Consider the following 13,821-nt stretch of genomic DNA (forward strand, 5'->3'; position numbering starts at 1 on the left):
AGGTGGCTTATGGCAACAGCTCTGGTGGACATTCCTGCTGTCAGCATGCCAATTGCACGCTCCCTCAAAACTTGAGACATCTGTGGCATTGTGTTGTGTGACAAAACTGCACATTTTAGAGTGCCATTTTGTCCCCAGCACAAGGTGCACCTGCATAATGGTCATGCTGTTTAATCAGCTTCTTGACATGCCACATCTGTCAGGTGGATGGGCTATCTTGGCAAAGGAGAAATGCTCACTAACCGGGGTGTAAACAAATTTGTGCACACATTTGAGAGAAATAAGCTTTTTGTGCATATGGAACATTTCTGGGATTTTTAATTTCAGCTCATGAAAAATGGAACCAACACTTTACATGTTGCGTTTATATTTTTGTTCAGTATAGATCACATTAAAGAAGATACACTACCTCCCCAACCACAAGACTTTAGGTACAGAAATAACCTGCAATCAATGACTTTACTGTGGCATGTTTGCCGCTGCAAGGAACGGAACATTAGAACTGAAGCAACTTTTCATGGCCATCCTTAATACTGGAACACAGCGGCTACTGCTTTCCAGCTGTCCACGTCTACAGACACCATTCCAATTTTCAAACATCATACAAATGAAATCAAGTCTCGGGACCGTTTCAAAAACAATACAAAAAATGCAAATCTACCGTATAGGGAGTCTTTAATCAGGAAAATGTTACAGGGGAAATATTCCAATGACTACATTTCAATTATTTTTCTGAGGCAACCCAGTTTCAGTCATGTGCAATAGAAATGTCTACATCCCATTCTTCACATTTAAAACCAAATCATTTAAAAGGTCCAAATGCAGTCGTTTGTACCTCATATCAAATCATTTCTGGGTAACAATTAAGTACCTTACTGTGATTGATTTCAATTTAAAATTGTCAAAAAGAAACAAAAATTGCTTCTTAGCAAAGAGCAATTTCAAGCAAAAATTTAGCTAGGACTGTCAGTGAGTGGTCTGGGTGAGGGGGTCTTTTCAAACAGCTCTTACACTAAAAGGGCATCATGATTTTCACAATTTCACAGTATTATTCCAACCCCAGTGTGGAAATATCTAGAAAATACAGGAAAATCATGTTTGACTGCACTGGGCCTTTAAGGATTCATACTGATCAAATCAAAACAGTAGGGCAGATTTTCTTTTTGAAGTGCTTTCAGACAAGAGGGGGCTACTTATAACTATGTATAACACATCCAAATGTGAGCCCCTGAAATCCACAATGTCAATAAACTGGATAAGCGGCAGTGTTCCTTAGCCCCTCACATTTTCAACGTGAAGAGCAAATCTCATCTTCCCTATCCCTTCTCAGGGAACCCTACTGTGTTAGGCGGCATTGTTATAGTTGTGGCAGGTTTCCCTGCTGGTACTGCTCTGATAAGCAACATGAAGACGGAGGGGAAAACATGCCAGAGAGACAACAGACGTCTCAACTTTGAGATGAAGGGGTCAACTGTTGTCAGGCCACGCATACAGCACATTTGCACGCATACACACACTCTTTCAGCCAGCCTTTCGAACAAACCCACTTCTACAGTTTTGTCTTGGCTTCCCAAACAAAACAAACAACAAAAAATACCTATAAGAGATATTCTACAATGTATTCTCAACGGAGCATTACATGAAATCAAATATACATATTAATTTGTATTAATTAAAGTAGGTGCAAGACTTAACATGGGACACAGACGAGGGACAGGGCTCTGTTTAGTTATACTGGATACTCAGCACATGCATTAAGAGACTGTTGAATCTTCCAACATTTTAACAACCAAACAAGTAAACCGAAAATGGAGGGAAAGAAACACCAGACCAGTTTTGTGAACTGATATAAATGATTGCCATTTGCAATATATCCGCTTTTAACCGTAACGGAACCCCAATGTCAATGTTATGACTTACAATATATGACAGACAGTATATACTAATTTACAGTCTGTTAATAGTTTCTTTTTTGTGTTTAAAAGTCTCAGGCTCATTTCACAGTGAGTGATGGAGAGAGGAATCCCTCCTTCTGTTCAGCCAACACAGCATGTGATGTGATGTGTGGGGAGCAGAGAGCAGAGTCCATGTTGTCCTGTAACTGAGCCAGCCCACCTCCAGATGCTCCTGTATGTCTGCCAGAGCCTTGGAAAGGCCAGAGGATCTCCTCAGAGGTGAGCCAGCACAGTCACACCCTCCTAGCCAGGGACTTCTTTCTCCTCAGATCGATATGGCTCTATCTGGCTCATTTCAGCAAGGACTCCTGGAAGACACAAGACAACACATAAAGATATCAACAAGTATCAACTACAGTGATATGTCTTCTCTAATTTGAAGTGCAACAGAGAACCTGATTAATATAAACATCTTGTACCACGTCGTGTGGAAAGTATTTTTGTAAGTCAGAATATTGTGTAAAGGATTATTTAAAAATGAGTAGCAACTTGGCATAAACATAGGCTGAGACTGGACCCTGTTTGAAAGTAACATTACCTGGGTCTCTTTAGGCCCCTGGCTGGAGAGGTCCTCTGTTTTCACCTCCACGGGAGCTGCAGTGTTGGCCATCTGTAGGCTCCGGGTCACCGGCCCACCAGCTCGCTCCCTCGCTCTCAGAGAGAACCGTTCCCCTTCTTTCTTTGGCGGCACCTGAGACTGCTTCTGTGGGGGCACTTTCACCTCCGCTACCTTCTTGGGCGGCATTTCCTTGCCCATGCGTTGCTTTGTCTGGGTTGCCTGCAGTGGTGCAGAGTCACTGGGAGTCTCGGAGGGCAACGGGGTGGGGGGTAACGATTGAACTTTTCCTTTTTTCCTTTTCATGCTGAGAGAAACTGTGGCAGCTGGGAAAGAGGCTGGCCTTTTGGTACGCACCTGCGTGGCAGCCGTCTTTCCTTTACCTGGCGGTGGTGGGGCCTCAGCCTCCGCAGAGCCGGGTCCAGAGGTGCGAGCGCGTGTTTTGCCCAGGGTTTTGGGCACCGGCTCAGCCAGCTCTGGCTGCTGGATCTCAGAGTCTGTGGTTCTCCTTCGAAGGCTCATGTTTTTGTCTACAGCTGGTGTTGCCTCTGCTGCTGCTGCTCCCTTTTTGGCCTTTTTAGAGATAGGTTTCATGGGACAGCTGACTGCTATATGTTTACTGAGGCTGGCAGGGTAAGTGAACTCCCGGCTGCAGTGCGGGCATACATGGACCTGCTCCTGCGGCTCCTCCTCTTTAACCTGGCTTGGGGCCTTCTTAGCAGTAGCAGCAGTCTTATTCCTCTGAGTGATGGCCTTCTGGACCAGCTGGTTCTTCTTCTTACTGAGGGAACTCATCTTGGTTTTGCCAGGTGGCTCTTGGTTGAAGTTGAGCCTCTTGGGTTGGCCCATTCTGCGGAAGGCATTCTGCCCTGTGTTGGCAGCAGATGCAGGCGACAGAGCTCCGTTCTGGGGCTTCACTATCTGTCTAAGAGGGATGGGGTTCTTCTTGGGAGTGTACCGCCTCTTATCACTGGCGTTGGCACAGGCTAGTATGTGCTTGTGCAGCTCGGGCATGTTATCAAAGCTCTTGCCACACTTGGTGCAGCGGATGGCAGTGCTGAATGTCTGTGGGATGTTGTGGGTAGTGAAATTGGTGGCCGAGGCCATAGAGTCTGCAGCCGTGCGGTTGTGGTATGGGAAGGGGGGTGGCTTGAAACTGGGGTAGTGTTGATTAATGCCCAGGCGTACATCTGGGCCTTTAGGCTTGCCTCCCTCAGAGGCCATGATCTTTATAGTAGTGTAGAGCTCTTCAGTCTGGTCCTCTAGTCCAGCTTCCTCATGCTTCCCGTTAATATCAGGCTTTTCATCTTTCTTCACATCAGAGACCCCCTGAAAGGAGGCAGCTTCAGCAGAGGACTCAGGTGCTGTGGTTGAGGAGGGGTTACTCTCCTCTTTGGCCCTGGCTGGGTCTGTGTAGTTCTGTGGCCTCAGCTTGCCGCTCTCCACCGCTGTGTGTGTGCACGGCTGGCTGGGATGCAGGTCCTTGTGGTGCTGCTGGAGGTTGCAGAGGAAGGCAAACTCCTTGGAGCAGACGGAGCAGACAAAGATGCGTCCCACGCCGTGGAGGGCCGTGCGGTGCTCCAGCAAGGCCGGGGCGTTCCCAAACAGCTGCACACAGAACTCACACCTGTAGGGCCACTCAGCAGCATGCTCCAGGATGTGCCGACTGAGCTCTTTGATGGAGCGGAAGGGATCCTCACACACGTTACACACAAAGCTCTTACTGAAGGGGTCTGGCTCCAATCCCTCCTCCTCCACCCTCTCCTCCACCTCCTCTTCCTCAGAGGGCTTTTCAGCAGCAGCAGATTGAGGTGAAGACCCTGTGCCACCAGGAGGAAGGCCTAAGTCAGCCAGCTGATCCATGTGCTGGGGCTCCTCTTTAATCACAGTGCTAGAGAGTGACACTGGGGAGACCACTGACGGAGCTGGGCTATCTGATATGCCAACAGGAGAGGTCAATGAGGCAGAGAGGGAGGATTCTGTTACGGATGATAAAACAGGGAGTTCAGAGCATTGGGATTTCTCCTGTCCCTCAGTAATAATCGGTTCCAGGTCTTGGTTAATTTGGACATCTACCGAACTGTGGTTCTCACTTCTACCAGGTTTAGATTGTGCTGAGGACAGACTCACAGGGACAGCATCAGATAATGAGGGGGACTCTGTAGAGGGGGTTGATATAGCTTCCCCAATAACGGGATCTGTATTGTGGGTGGGGTCTATTGGCTTAGTGACATGTTTCTCATCTCCATAACTTACTGCAGCTAACATTGTCTCTGCTGTGGTAGAGTTCGATAAGCAAACTGGCTCGTCCTCACCATGGTCAATGGATCTGGGGGACATTTTAGGGGAGAGGACAGGGAGAAAGCTAGAAGTGGGGCAGTCTGGTGAGGGCATGGAGGGTAGGACAGGGGGAGGTGGCGTTGGAGAGGTCAGGCTGGAGACGCAGGGGGAGGAGGGATTCATAGTGACGGGGGTTAGAGAGGGGGGAGAGGGATCGGCTGATTCAAAGGGCATATTGGAAGAGGGACTGTGAGAAGCGGTGCCTGTACCACTGCCTGCAGTATACTGAGAATCTGGGCTTCCCAGGGCACAAGAGTCCTCCTCTCCTGCTGGGTTTAAGCCAGCGTACTCGTTCATCAACACCTTCTCTAGCATGCTGGTGTTGGGCTTCTTCTTCTTGGTGGGGGGCTGTGTCGGAGCTGGACTTCCCTTGGACTCTGGCTCCGCTGTACTCTTCCGACTCATGCTTAAATCCAGCACTTCCTCCCCGGGCATCTTGTTGAAGCCGTCACTCAATTTACTGATGCCGCTGGAAAGGTCCAAGGGCTGCTGATTACATGAGTTCCCTCCGCTCCGAGAGGCAGACCAGCTGCACCCGTCCTTCCCGCTGGGACTCACGGTGTCCCTCTCCTCCTTGCTGGACAGACTCCAGACAGGGGACATGCCCAGGCTCTCCAGATTTGGCACCTTGAGGGTGTACGACGAGACCCCCGCCTCGCTCTTACAGCAGTCTGCTTTCAGCGCAGGGCTGAGCTGTGGAGATGAGGGAGGGGAAGCCGTTCTTCTCTTAAACCTGCCTAAGGCTGCAGGCAGGGACGCAACGGAGAGAGGGGGAGCTAATCTGTGGCTGTCTGCTAAAAGGGCGATGGTGGGTTTCTGACCGTCTGTCTGGGTCTGGAGGAGCTGTTTGAGTTTAGGAGACAGATAGATTGTTTTCTCCTTTTGAAATGCTAATGAGTCTGAGGACTGAGGGAAGAGACTTTCCACCAACAAGGCGGATGAGGAAGATGTGGAGGAGGAAGAGGAGGCAGAGGAGGACCCAGTTTCAGACTCCATTTTAAGACTGGGCATGAGCGGTGGTGTCGACGTTCTCCTTTTCGTCATGGGCTGGCCGAGGTTGGAGACCTGCTTTACAGCACAGGTCCTGGTGTCCACTTTGAAAGTCTGACTGATCTGATTGGGGCTGATGACCACTGCATCGAGACCAAACAGTGCTGCAGAACTGGAGTCCACTTCGATCACTTCACAGCCGCTGACTGAACTAGTGGACAGGATCTTGCCGTCGATGTACAGGCTGAGATTCTCTGAGATGTTATTGGATATGTCGACCATGTACTCCTCTCGGTCCCCCTCATCCTCAGTGTCTGCACTGGGCACATAGACAGGGGGTGGGCTGGCACTGGGAGACTGTTCAGGCAGACGCTGCTGCTGCTGTTGAGATGGGCTCTCCTGCAGCAGCATGCCTTTCCTGCGCACACCCTTGGGCAGCAAGTGGCGCTCGTGAATTCTGCGCTGGTGTCTGCGCATGTTGGTGTGAGTGCCAAAAGCCTTATTACAGTACTTGCAAGGATGAAGCTCTTTTGTCTCACCATTCTCATCCACGATAAAGGGCCGGTCACTCTCAGCCGCAGGGTCCTTCCTCACAACCTGAGGGGTTTGCATAAGTCCTCCAGGGACTGGGGACCCCATGACAACATAGTGGCCAGAGACAGTGCCACAGTCTGGGCTGGAACAGTCAGCCTGCCCCAGAGGACTGAGTAAAGTAGCAGTCCCAGCCAGTGAGCCAGACCTTTGACCTTTGTTCTTTGGCCCGTTCTCATGCCTACGCTCGTGCCGCCGCCGTCCCACCTGCGAGCCAAAGGACTTGCCACAGTAGCGGCATTTGAATGTGTGTGTTTGCTGGTTTGCAGTGGCATGGATGTGTGTGTGGCGCTCCAGGCCCTGTTTGGTGGAGAAATGGCGCTCGCAGTGCTGGCAGGGATGGGACTCCTCTCCGTCACCTTCAAGGTCAGGGTCGAGGTATGGGTCAGCCTCTGGTTCAGGCCTTGGTAGGGATGAGGCAGTCTGAAGGCTCCCAGGCCCCACCTCACCTGGGCTGCTATGGCTTAGTGGCAGATCAGGCTGCTCACTCCTCTCCTCCAACTCAGCTTCAGTAGCAGACTGAGCACTCTGCGGTGTCAGCAACGGCTGCTGCTGCAGATCCCTTGGGTCTTCCTCTTCATCACCCTCCTCCTCATCTTCCTCTCTCATTGCTGCTGAGATGAACTGGGCTTGAGAGAGGCCGTTACTCCCCATGGGGGAACTCTCCCGAGTCACATGTGAAGGCCCTGGAGATTGGGAGGGTCTCTCGTCCTCCTCATTTGGACCTAAAACAGCAGAGCAACAGAGTATAAAAAGTTACATTTAATTTCAAAGTAACAAAATATTCTGGGAAAACCTAGCCCAAATTGTTGAAATACATTAATAACATAACTAGCTACACCCGAACAGACTTCCCAAATATCCATTATAAATGGGGCAACTTACCTTCCTCTGTATCCCACATCTCTGTGACAATAGGTTTGGTTCCGCCTGTTTGCTTGGGCCCACGGAATCCACCCAAACTAGCCTGTCTGGCTCTCTTCAACAGTTTTCTTCTGGCTAAACACACATCAACCAACAAACATTAGCCAAACTCAAATAAAACATTTCACACCAAAGCAATACTGGTAAGATGTGGAATTTAGTTTCTTTAAAATGTTGACATTGGACTACTTCTACATAAGTAAAAGGAAAACAGATTTTCAGATGAGTGAACATCTAGTGGGGGAAGTGTACTAATTCACTTTCACACCTCAACCCACAACTGTGCTGTGTATTGGTTGGCACTTAAACTACATGGAATTACAAACTCATAATATGATATTTGTCTAACAGAAAGCAAAGCGATATACTGTATGACTGCTGAACAGGATCTTAAACAATGTAGGCCAAGTACCACGTGTGCTTATGTCATCAATTGTCTTTCGATATTACCATACGAATGTTATCTTTTTTCTTCATCTAAACAGCTGCAGGTTTAGTAGTCAGGCTAACTTCCAATTTAGTCAAATACAACTTCTGGCCAAAATCACTTTTCACAGCCTTGATGCCTTCATGCAGAATTTTACAAGTCATACTAAACACTAGGCTACATAATGAACAAACTGCCATGTGAAGAGATATGGATATTTTTGGAATGGCTGATCAATGTAGTGGTTATGTGCCTAGGCAGGAGACCATTTTGAGTTTTGATCTCAGCCAGCCTCAAGAGGCTGGGCTAGCACCCAATCATCACTGGAGTTGCTTTGACAACAAGGTCATCTGGCCTGGCCTACAAAGCCTGATTCATGCCACAAAAACACATGTTGCAGCTCAGTCACCTGACCAACATGGTCAAAGGCATTCTGCTCAATCTGTGTATAGATAGTCCCCACTTATTATTGTAAATTTGATGCAGATATGTATATGATTTTATCGAAGAGGGATTGCAGATAAATGACAAGTAGGCTCTCTCAACATTAGACAATTCTGAATGTTGAGACTTCTAACACAACTCACCGAGTACTCACACGGCAATGTTCTTAGCCCCGGGCTATCCTTTGTCCCTGGCTAAGCCTGTGTTCACACAAGCAGAGTTGCCTGAAACCAACTGTCACTTTTCTGGAGTAGAATATTCAAATTAGGAGACAATGGAACACTGATTGGCTAGCCCTGAAAAGTCGGTGCCAACCCTGCTCCGGAGCAGGGCCAGCTAGCCCACTTCCAAATGTGCAAGTGTGAAAACCCGCTTAAGCCCAAATCAAACGAAATGTGTTTTTTTATGCGCATGAAAACGCTGGAATTAGAATGCACGGTATTGAATGGCAGAAAACAGACGGTCCGCGAGCGTCAATGCCGTCATGCACTTCAAATTAGAAAGCAAGTATATATTTTTTTGCGTCTACGTGAAGCAATGCTGGTAAAGTGAGCAGATATATTGCCAGAAAATACTGTTTGTGCGTTGTTACGTCTGGAATTGTGACATGTATAGTTAGAAAGTGTATATTTAGTGTTGAAGTTTAGCTGCCTGTGCCAATAATACATATTTAAAAGCAATAACTGTATGCCTACCGTTGTTGATTTCAAGCACAGGCATATAGCCTAGGCAGGCTACGGCTGGGAAACTCGAACTCCGTTCAAGAGATAATATTGTTATATAGAAATAACGAGACTAGCTAAATTCTTTAACTGCGAGGGTGTATTAGCTACAACTCTCCTCATATTCGTGAGCCAACATAACAGGAGGCAGGTACGGTGGCTCCCGTATAACATATAAATTGAGTCAAAATGAACACAATAATTCACAAGGGCTACATAGCAAACATAAATATAACCGTTTTATGGATTCTCATGACAATTAAGTTGGCATAAACTACGTGAATTTACGCTCAACTCTCGCACGCAAATTGGCGTAGTCTCGCTGTGTGGTTTCAGCCTTGCCCCAGGCTAAAAACTCTCTTAGCCCTGGGCATTGGCGTGAACGTGACTATTAAGTCAATAAATCAGTGCAAATTCAAAACAGACCGGGGTTGCATACATAGGCCTACACCACAAACTTAAATCATATAGACATACAGTTTTTAACCAACATCGTTAAATGTTCATTCATATTGAAAGAAAAACACTTGGTCAATTTCATGGAGAAATAATTCAAATTCTATTGATTTCATTCTAGCAGCTAATTCAAAAAATAATTATGCAAAATGCAACTCGTTCTGAAGATTTTGTATTGTTGAGAAAGGAAGGGTGGGACTACAGAGCTTGTGCAACTGCATACATCCAGGGCCTAGTCTGCAGCACAACATTACCTCAACTTTGCATTGACTTTGGCTGACTAGCTAGCTAGTAGCTACCGTCCCTAGGCCAAATTAAAAATGGAGCACACACTTACCTGGGAAACATGAACAAAATATCAAATATATAACAAACCTATACCGTTCAGCTAAATCGTGTTTGTTACTTCGGGGGAAAAAATTGTGTTTCTTTTCAGGGCAGGCATATTCCAGACAAAATTGATAAACGTATCCAGGTAGTTGGTAGCTGTGGGTAGCTAACTAGATGTAGCTAAGGGTTTACAACACATGTATGACACATACATCGATACCTCGAGTAACCTACCCTCCCTTTATCACAACGGCACCTGTTTTGATCAGTTATTTGCTGAACACAAAAGCCAGCGCTTGCCATCTTCCCTGAACGGGTTGTCTGGCACGTCCGTGCTTGACCTAGCCTGTTAGCTCGTAAGCTAGCTAGCTACCTGAGCTGAATTGACAGCAGTGAAACAACCCGATCAGACTATGAAATCCCTAACCTGCAAGTCCTGTAACAGAACTAGCTAATTGGATATCTCGTAAATATAGGTAAGTAGCAAATGTAATCAACGGAACAAATAACGTGGCTCGCAAATAAATTGCAAGTCTGGAAAGGTCACATCCTGGAAAACGTCACGACGAGCCAGTCACCGAGTTAACGTTAGCTAGCTAACTTATTTATCCGACAAGCCAATGTTGACAGTGGCGTGCTGTCTGTGTTGTTACATAATAGCTACCAATTTAGCTGCAATCACCCTCCTTTATAAAAATTAACAGTAACATAAAACTACCTTTTTGAGATAGAATGTTTGGAAGGGAAAATGACTGCATCTAGTTAGTTACACCTCGCTGTACTGTTATCTAAGCTAGCTAGCTAGCATGCTATCAATAATTCAACTTCGAATGGGCGTAAAGACCATTTCCTTCGACTTCTGCCACCCACTGCCAGCTATCGTATCGAAGAGTTTGGTAAATATGTCCTGCAAAATGTAAGATATACATTTGAATTTTAGGGTTGTACGCCTTACCTCGCTTTGCCCTGGGTGAATTTTTATTGCTCAGACTGCTGGCTCTTTCTTCCTCTAATGCAGCTGTTATCTCAGGGTTGTCTTCCCAATTGTACCACACCAGCAACTCTTCTCCGGGCCCGATTGGCTATTATAAGGAAAGAGGAGAGGGGGAACAAATCAGAGACCGGTTTGCTGAGAGACAGGATGAAAGACTTGGGCTCTTGTTGTGCCTGTCAAGTCAAGAGTCAACAGGAATGTTAGGTCTTGACATTTCGGTAGCTGTAGAAGATGGCAAACTAACTATGTATTTTAACATTTTAAATGTAATTCCTTTTATAAATGGTTTATTACCCAAGTATACCAGAGACCACATAATACACATTTGAAATGTGCATGAATTATAAAAAGGGTTTACCACAATTGTAAACATAGCAAATTGGTTGTAATTCTCTCATTTGGCTTCAATGAGAATAACCCCCAAACTAGCCAGAAGATCCGACCCGCTTGCTTACATCTGCACTAGGGTCGGACAGCATTCCTGTGAAGATTAAGACACGGCGGAGCTGGCGTGAGATATGGCTTGAAAAATATACCTCAATCCAGGGATGAGAAATGCGTTGGACTCCAAATTGTCCCATTATCCCAACTGTTACACCGAAAAGATTGAACGCTAAATAGCCAGTACTCCTGCATTCACATGCCTAAATGGCAAACCATCACTCTGCTTTAGTACTCAAATGTTTAGAGAATAACATTTTACCAGTGAGACTTCATGTCTGAATTACCTGTAACACTTTGTAGTAAATGGCTCGGTTGATCTCCATTGGGAAAAGGTTCTGTTCTTGAGTGGAGCGTGCCCAGTTTACATACCGTAGCCAGTTCCCCTTCATGGGGTCTGTAGCATCCACACACATCCAGCCCCTGGCTGGAAAATACACCTACAGAGGACAGATTGGTTATCTGGATGATAATCTTTAAAATGTTATGAAAATGGATAACAGCATATATAATACAGAGGGTGTGCTGTGCCTGCAATGTGTACAACCTAGATGTCTGTGAAGATACTGTAGATCTTTGAGGCTATCACTCTATCCTCTGCTGCTCACCTCCCACATGTAAACATTGCTGGACACTTGGGACCTCTTTTTCTTCTCTCCTACAAATGGGCCGAACCTCTTGCCTTTAGGGATGAGCCTCGAGGCCCAGACACCTGGGGAAAAGAGTGGAGGAAAATCCGTCAGCAATCTCAAACCAAAGCCTCACTGCCTACTAAATGTTGCCTAGGCAACTCCCTGCAATTAGTGGATAGCGATCAAAAATCAGATTCATCTTACAAATGCAGATTTTTTAAAAGTTGTACAGAATTGAACATGCACTTCAAAATTCACAATTAACCATGCACTATAGAGAAGCTTTCAGCCTCTAAAAATGTGTTAAGGTGTGCCGATTCTCTGAGGCATGCCAGAACAGGCTGGAGATGCTTCTTTTTCTTGAGTTGAAAGCCTTCATAATACACTCTGCTACCACTGCCAGATCTAGTTCTTCCTCTCCCTTGTTATCACTGGTCGTTACTATATGATCCTAAGTATCAGGAGCTACACTTGTCATACCACACCAGCGAACACCACAGTCAGAAACCACAGAGCCACTCACTGCATATAATAAGATGCACTGCTAGCGGAATTTTACCACCAACAAATGATCATTGATCACTTTAGTCCCGTGTAGCTCAGTTGGTAGAGCATGGCGCTTGCAATGCCAGGGTTGTGGGTTCGTTTCCAACGGGGGGCCAGTATGAAGATGTATGCACTCACTAACTGTAAGTCGCTCTGGATAAGAGTGTCTGCTAAATGACAAATGTAAATGTAATCACTTATCTACAAAACTGAAAAGTGATGTGATGTTAGAACAAACCCAAAGCAGCTCATTTTCAACTCACCAATGCGACTTTGATCAACAGCAGAGCAGCTTAGTCTCATGCTATCGGGCAAGCCCTTCCACACATGATGCGGAATGTCAGCGAGCATTTCCTTTGTCCCTCCAGGAACTGCCATGGTCACCTAGAATATAACACACAATTTCATATCTAAAGCAGACCACCACCCTGACCAAAACATAAAAACGCTCTCACACCAGGGGCACTGTAAAACTGGGCATAAATGTATTCGCTTCTTTTACCTGCTCATGTAAGACTCCACAATGGACTCTGGGTCTGGCACTTTGGGCTCACATCGCTCACATCGGATCTAAAGGGGAGGCAGCACAGGAGACGTATAATTGTGGTCTCAGGATAATAGTCAATGCTATTGTAGGATAATAGCATTGAGGCAGACTGCCGATGCCACATATAGCCACATGATAGTGACTCTGGCAGAGTCACTACTGATTATGAAGAGGATAGCTATCATTACTAGTACTCAACTATACTTAAGATGAACTACCCCTTTATTAACAACACAAAAGGTGAAATATGAGACATGCATATTTGTGGAATCAAGTTGTTCTTATTACAACAAGCTTGAGAAGCACAGGTAGAAATGTCCTTTTGTCAGAAGTTGTATTTTTTACTCATGATAAATTACTGTATTAGGAAAGGAGTTGGGATTCTAAGGCAAACTGTCCTGGCTGTCACTGGTTCAAAATATCACACTCCTTTAAGTAGTTGACAAACTCCGACACAAAGCAGATTACATGCAGGCCAGGCACATTTTCTTAAAGCTTGCAGACATGCCAGCATGCATATATTTGAGATTGTAATATGAATTCAGTGTAATAACTCATTATTGTAGTAGACTTTATCATAGCCTGAAATACAGTGATGTGATCATCTCAATAAGTTAGGCCTACCTCAGGAAAAAAAAAAGTGCAAGAAAATGTATTCAGTAGGCTATATGCTGCACTCATGTTGAATATAGGGTAGGGTAGGCTATAAGGTCTTTTAAAAGCATTCAAATGATGATAATTTCAACATTTGACAGTTACAACAAAAAGAGACTAGCCTACTACCTATTGGATAAACCATTATTTATCCAGAACTTTCCTACACTTTTCATAAATACACCAATTAGGCCTACACACGCACTAATATAAGGACGAAACATTTGGACAGGTGCTTAGAAAGCACATATACAGTGCATTCGGAGAGTTTT

The 13,821-nt window shown here is 45.8% G+C and overlaps 1 protein-coding gene across 1 annotated transcript; it reads right to left on the reverse strand.

Moving 5' to 3' along the window:
• Positions 1–313: 313 nt before the first annotated feature.
• On the reverse strand, positions 314–12,726 carry LOC121575762 (PR domain zinc finger protein 2). The gene is made up of 7 exons (XM_041889059.1): positions 12,612–12,726; positions 11,779–11,882; positions 11,458–11,610; positions 10,691–10,817; positions 7,318–7,431; positions 2,494–7,157; positions 314–2,263 (listed from the first exon to the last, which is right to left on the reverse strand). The coding sequence occupies exons 1-7, from the start codon at positions 12,724–12,726 to the stop codon at positions 2,246–2,248; spliced, it is 5,295 nt and encodes a 1,764-aa protein (XP_041744993.1). The 3' UTR covers positions 314–2,245.
• Between the last annotated feature and the right edge of the window lie 1,095 nt (positions 12,727–13,821).

The sequence above is a fragment of the Coregonus clupeaformis genome, chromosome 10, assembly GCF_020615455.1.
Source record: "Coregonus clupeaformis isolate EN_2021a chromosome 10, ASM2061545v1, whole genome shotgun sequence".
NCBI classification, from domain to species: Eukaryota; Metazoa; Chordata; class Actinopteri; order Salmoniformes; family Salmonidae; genus Coregonus; species Coregonus clupeaformis.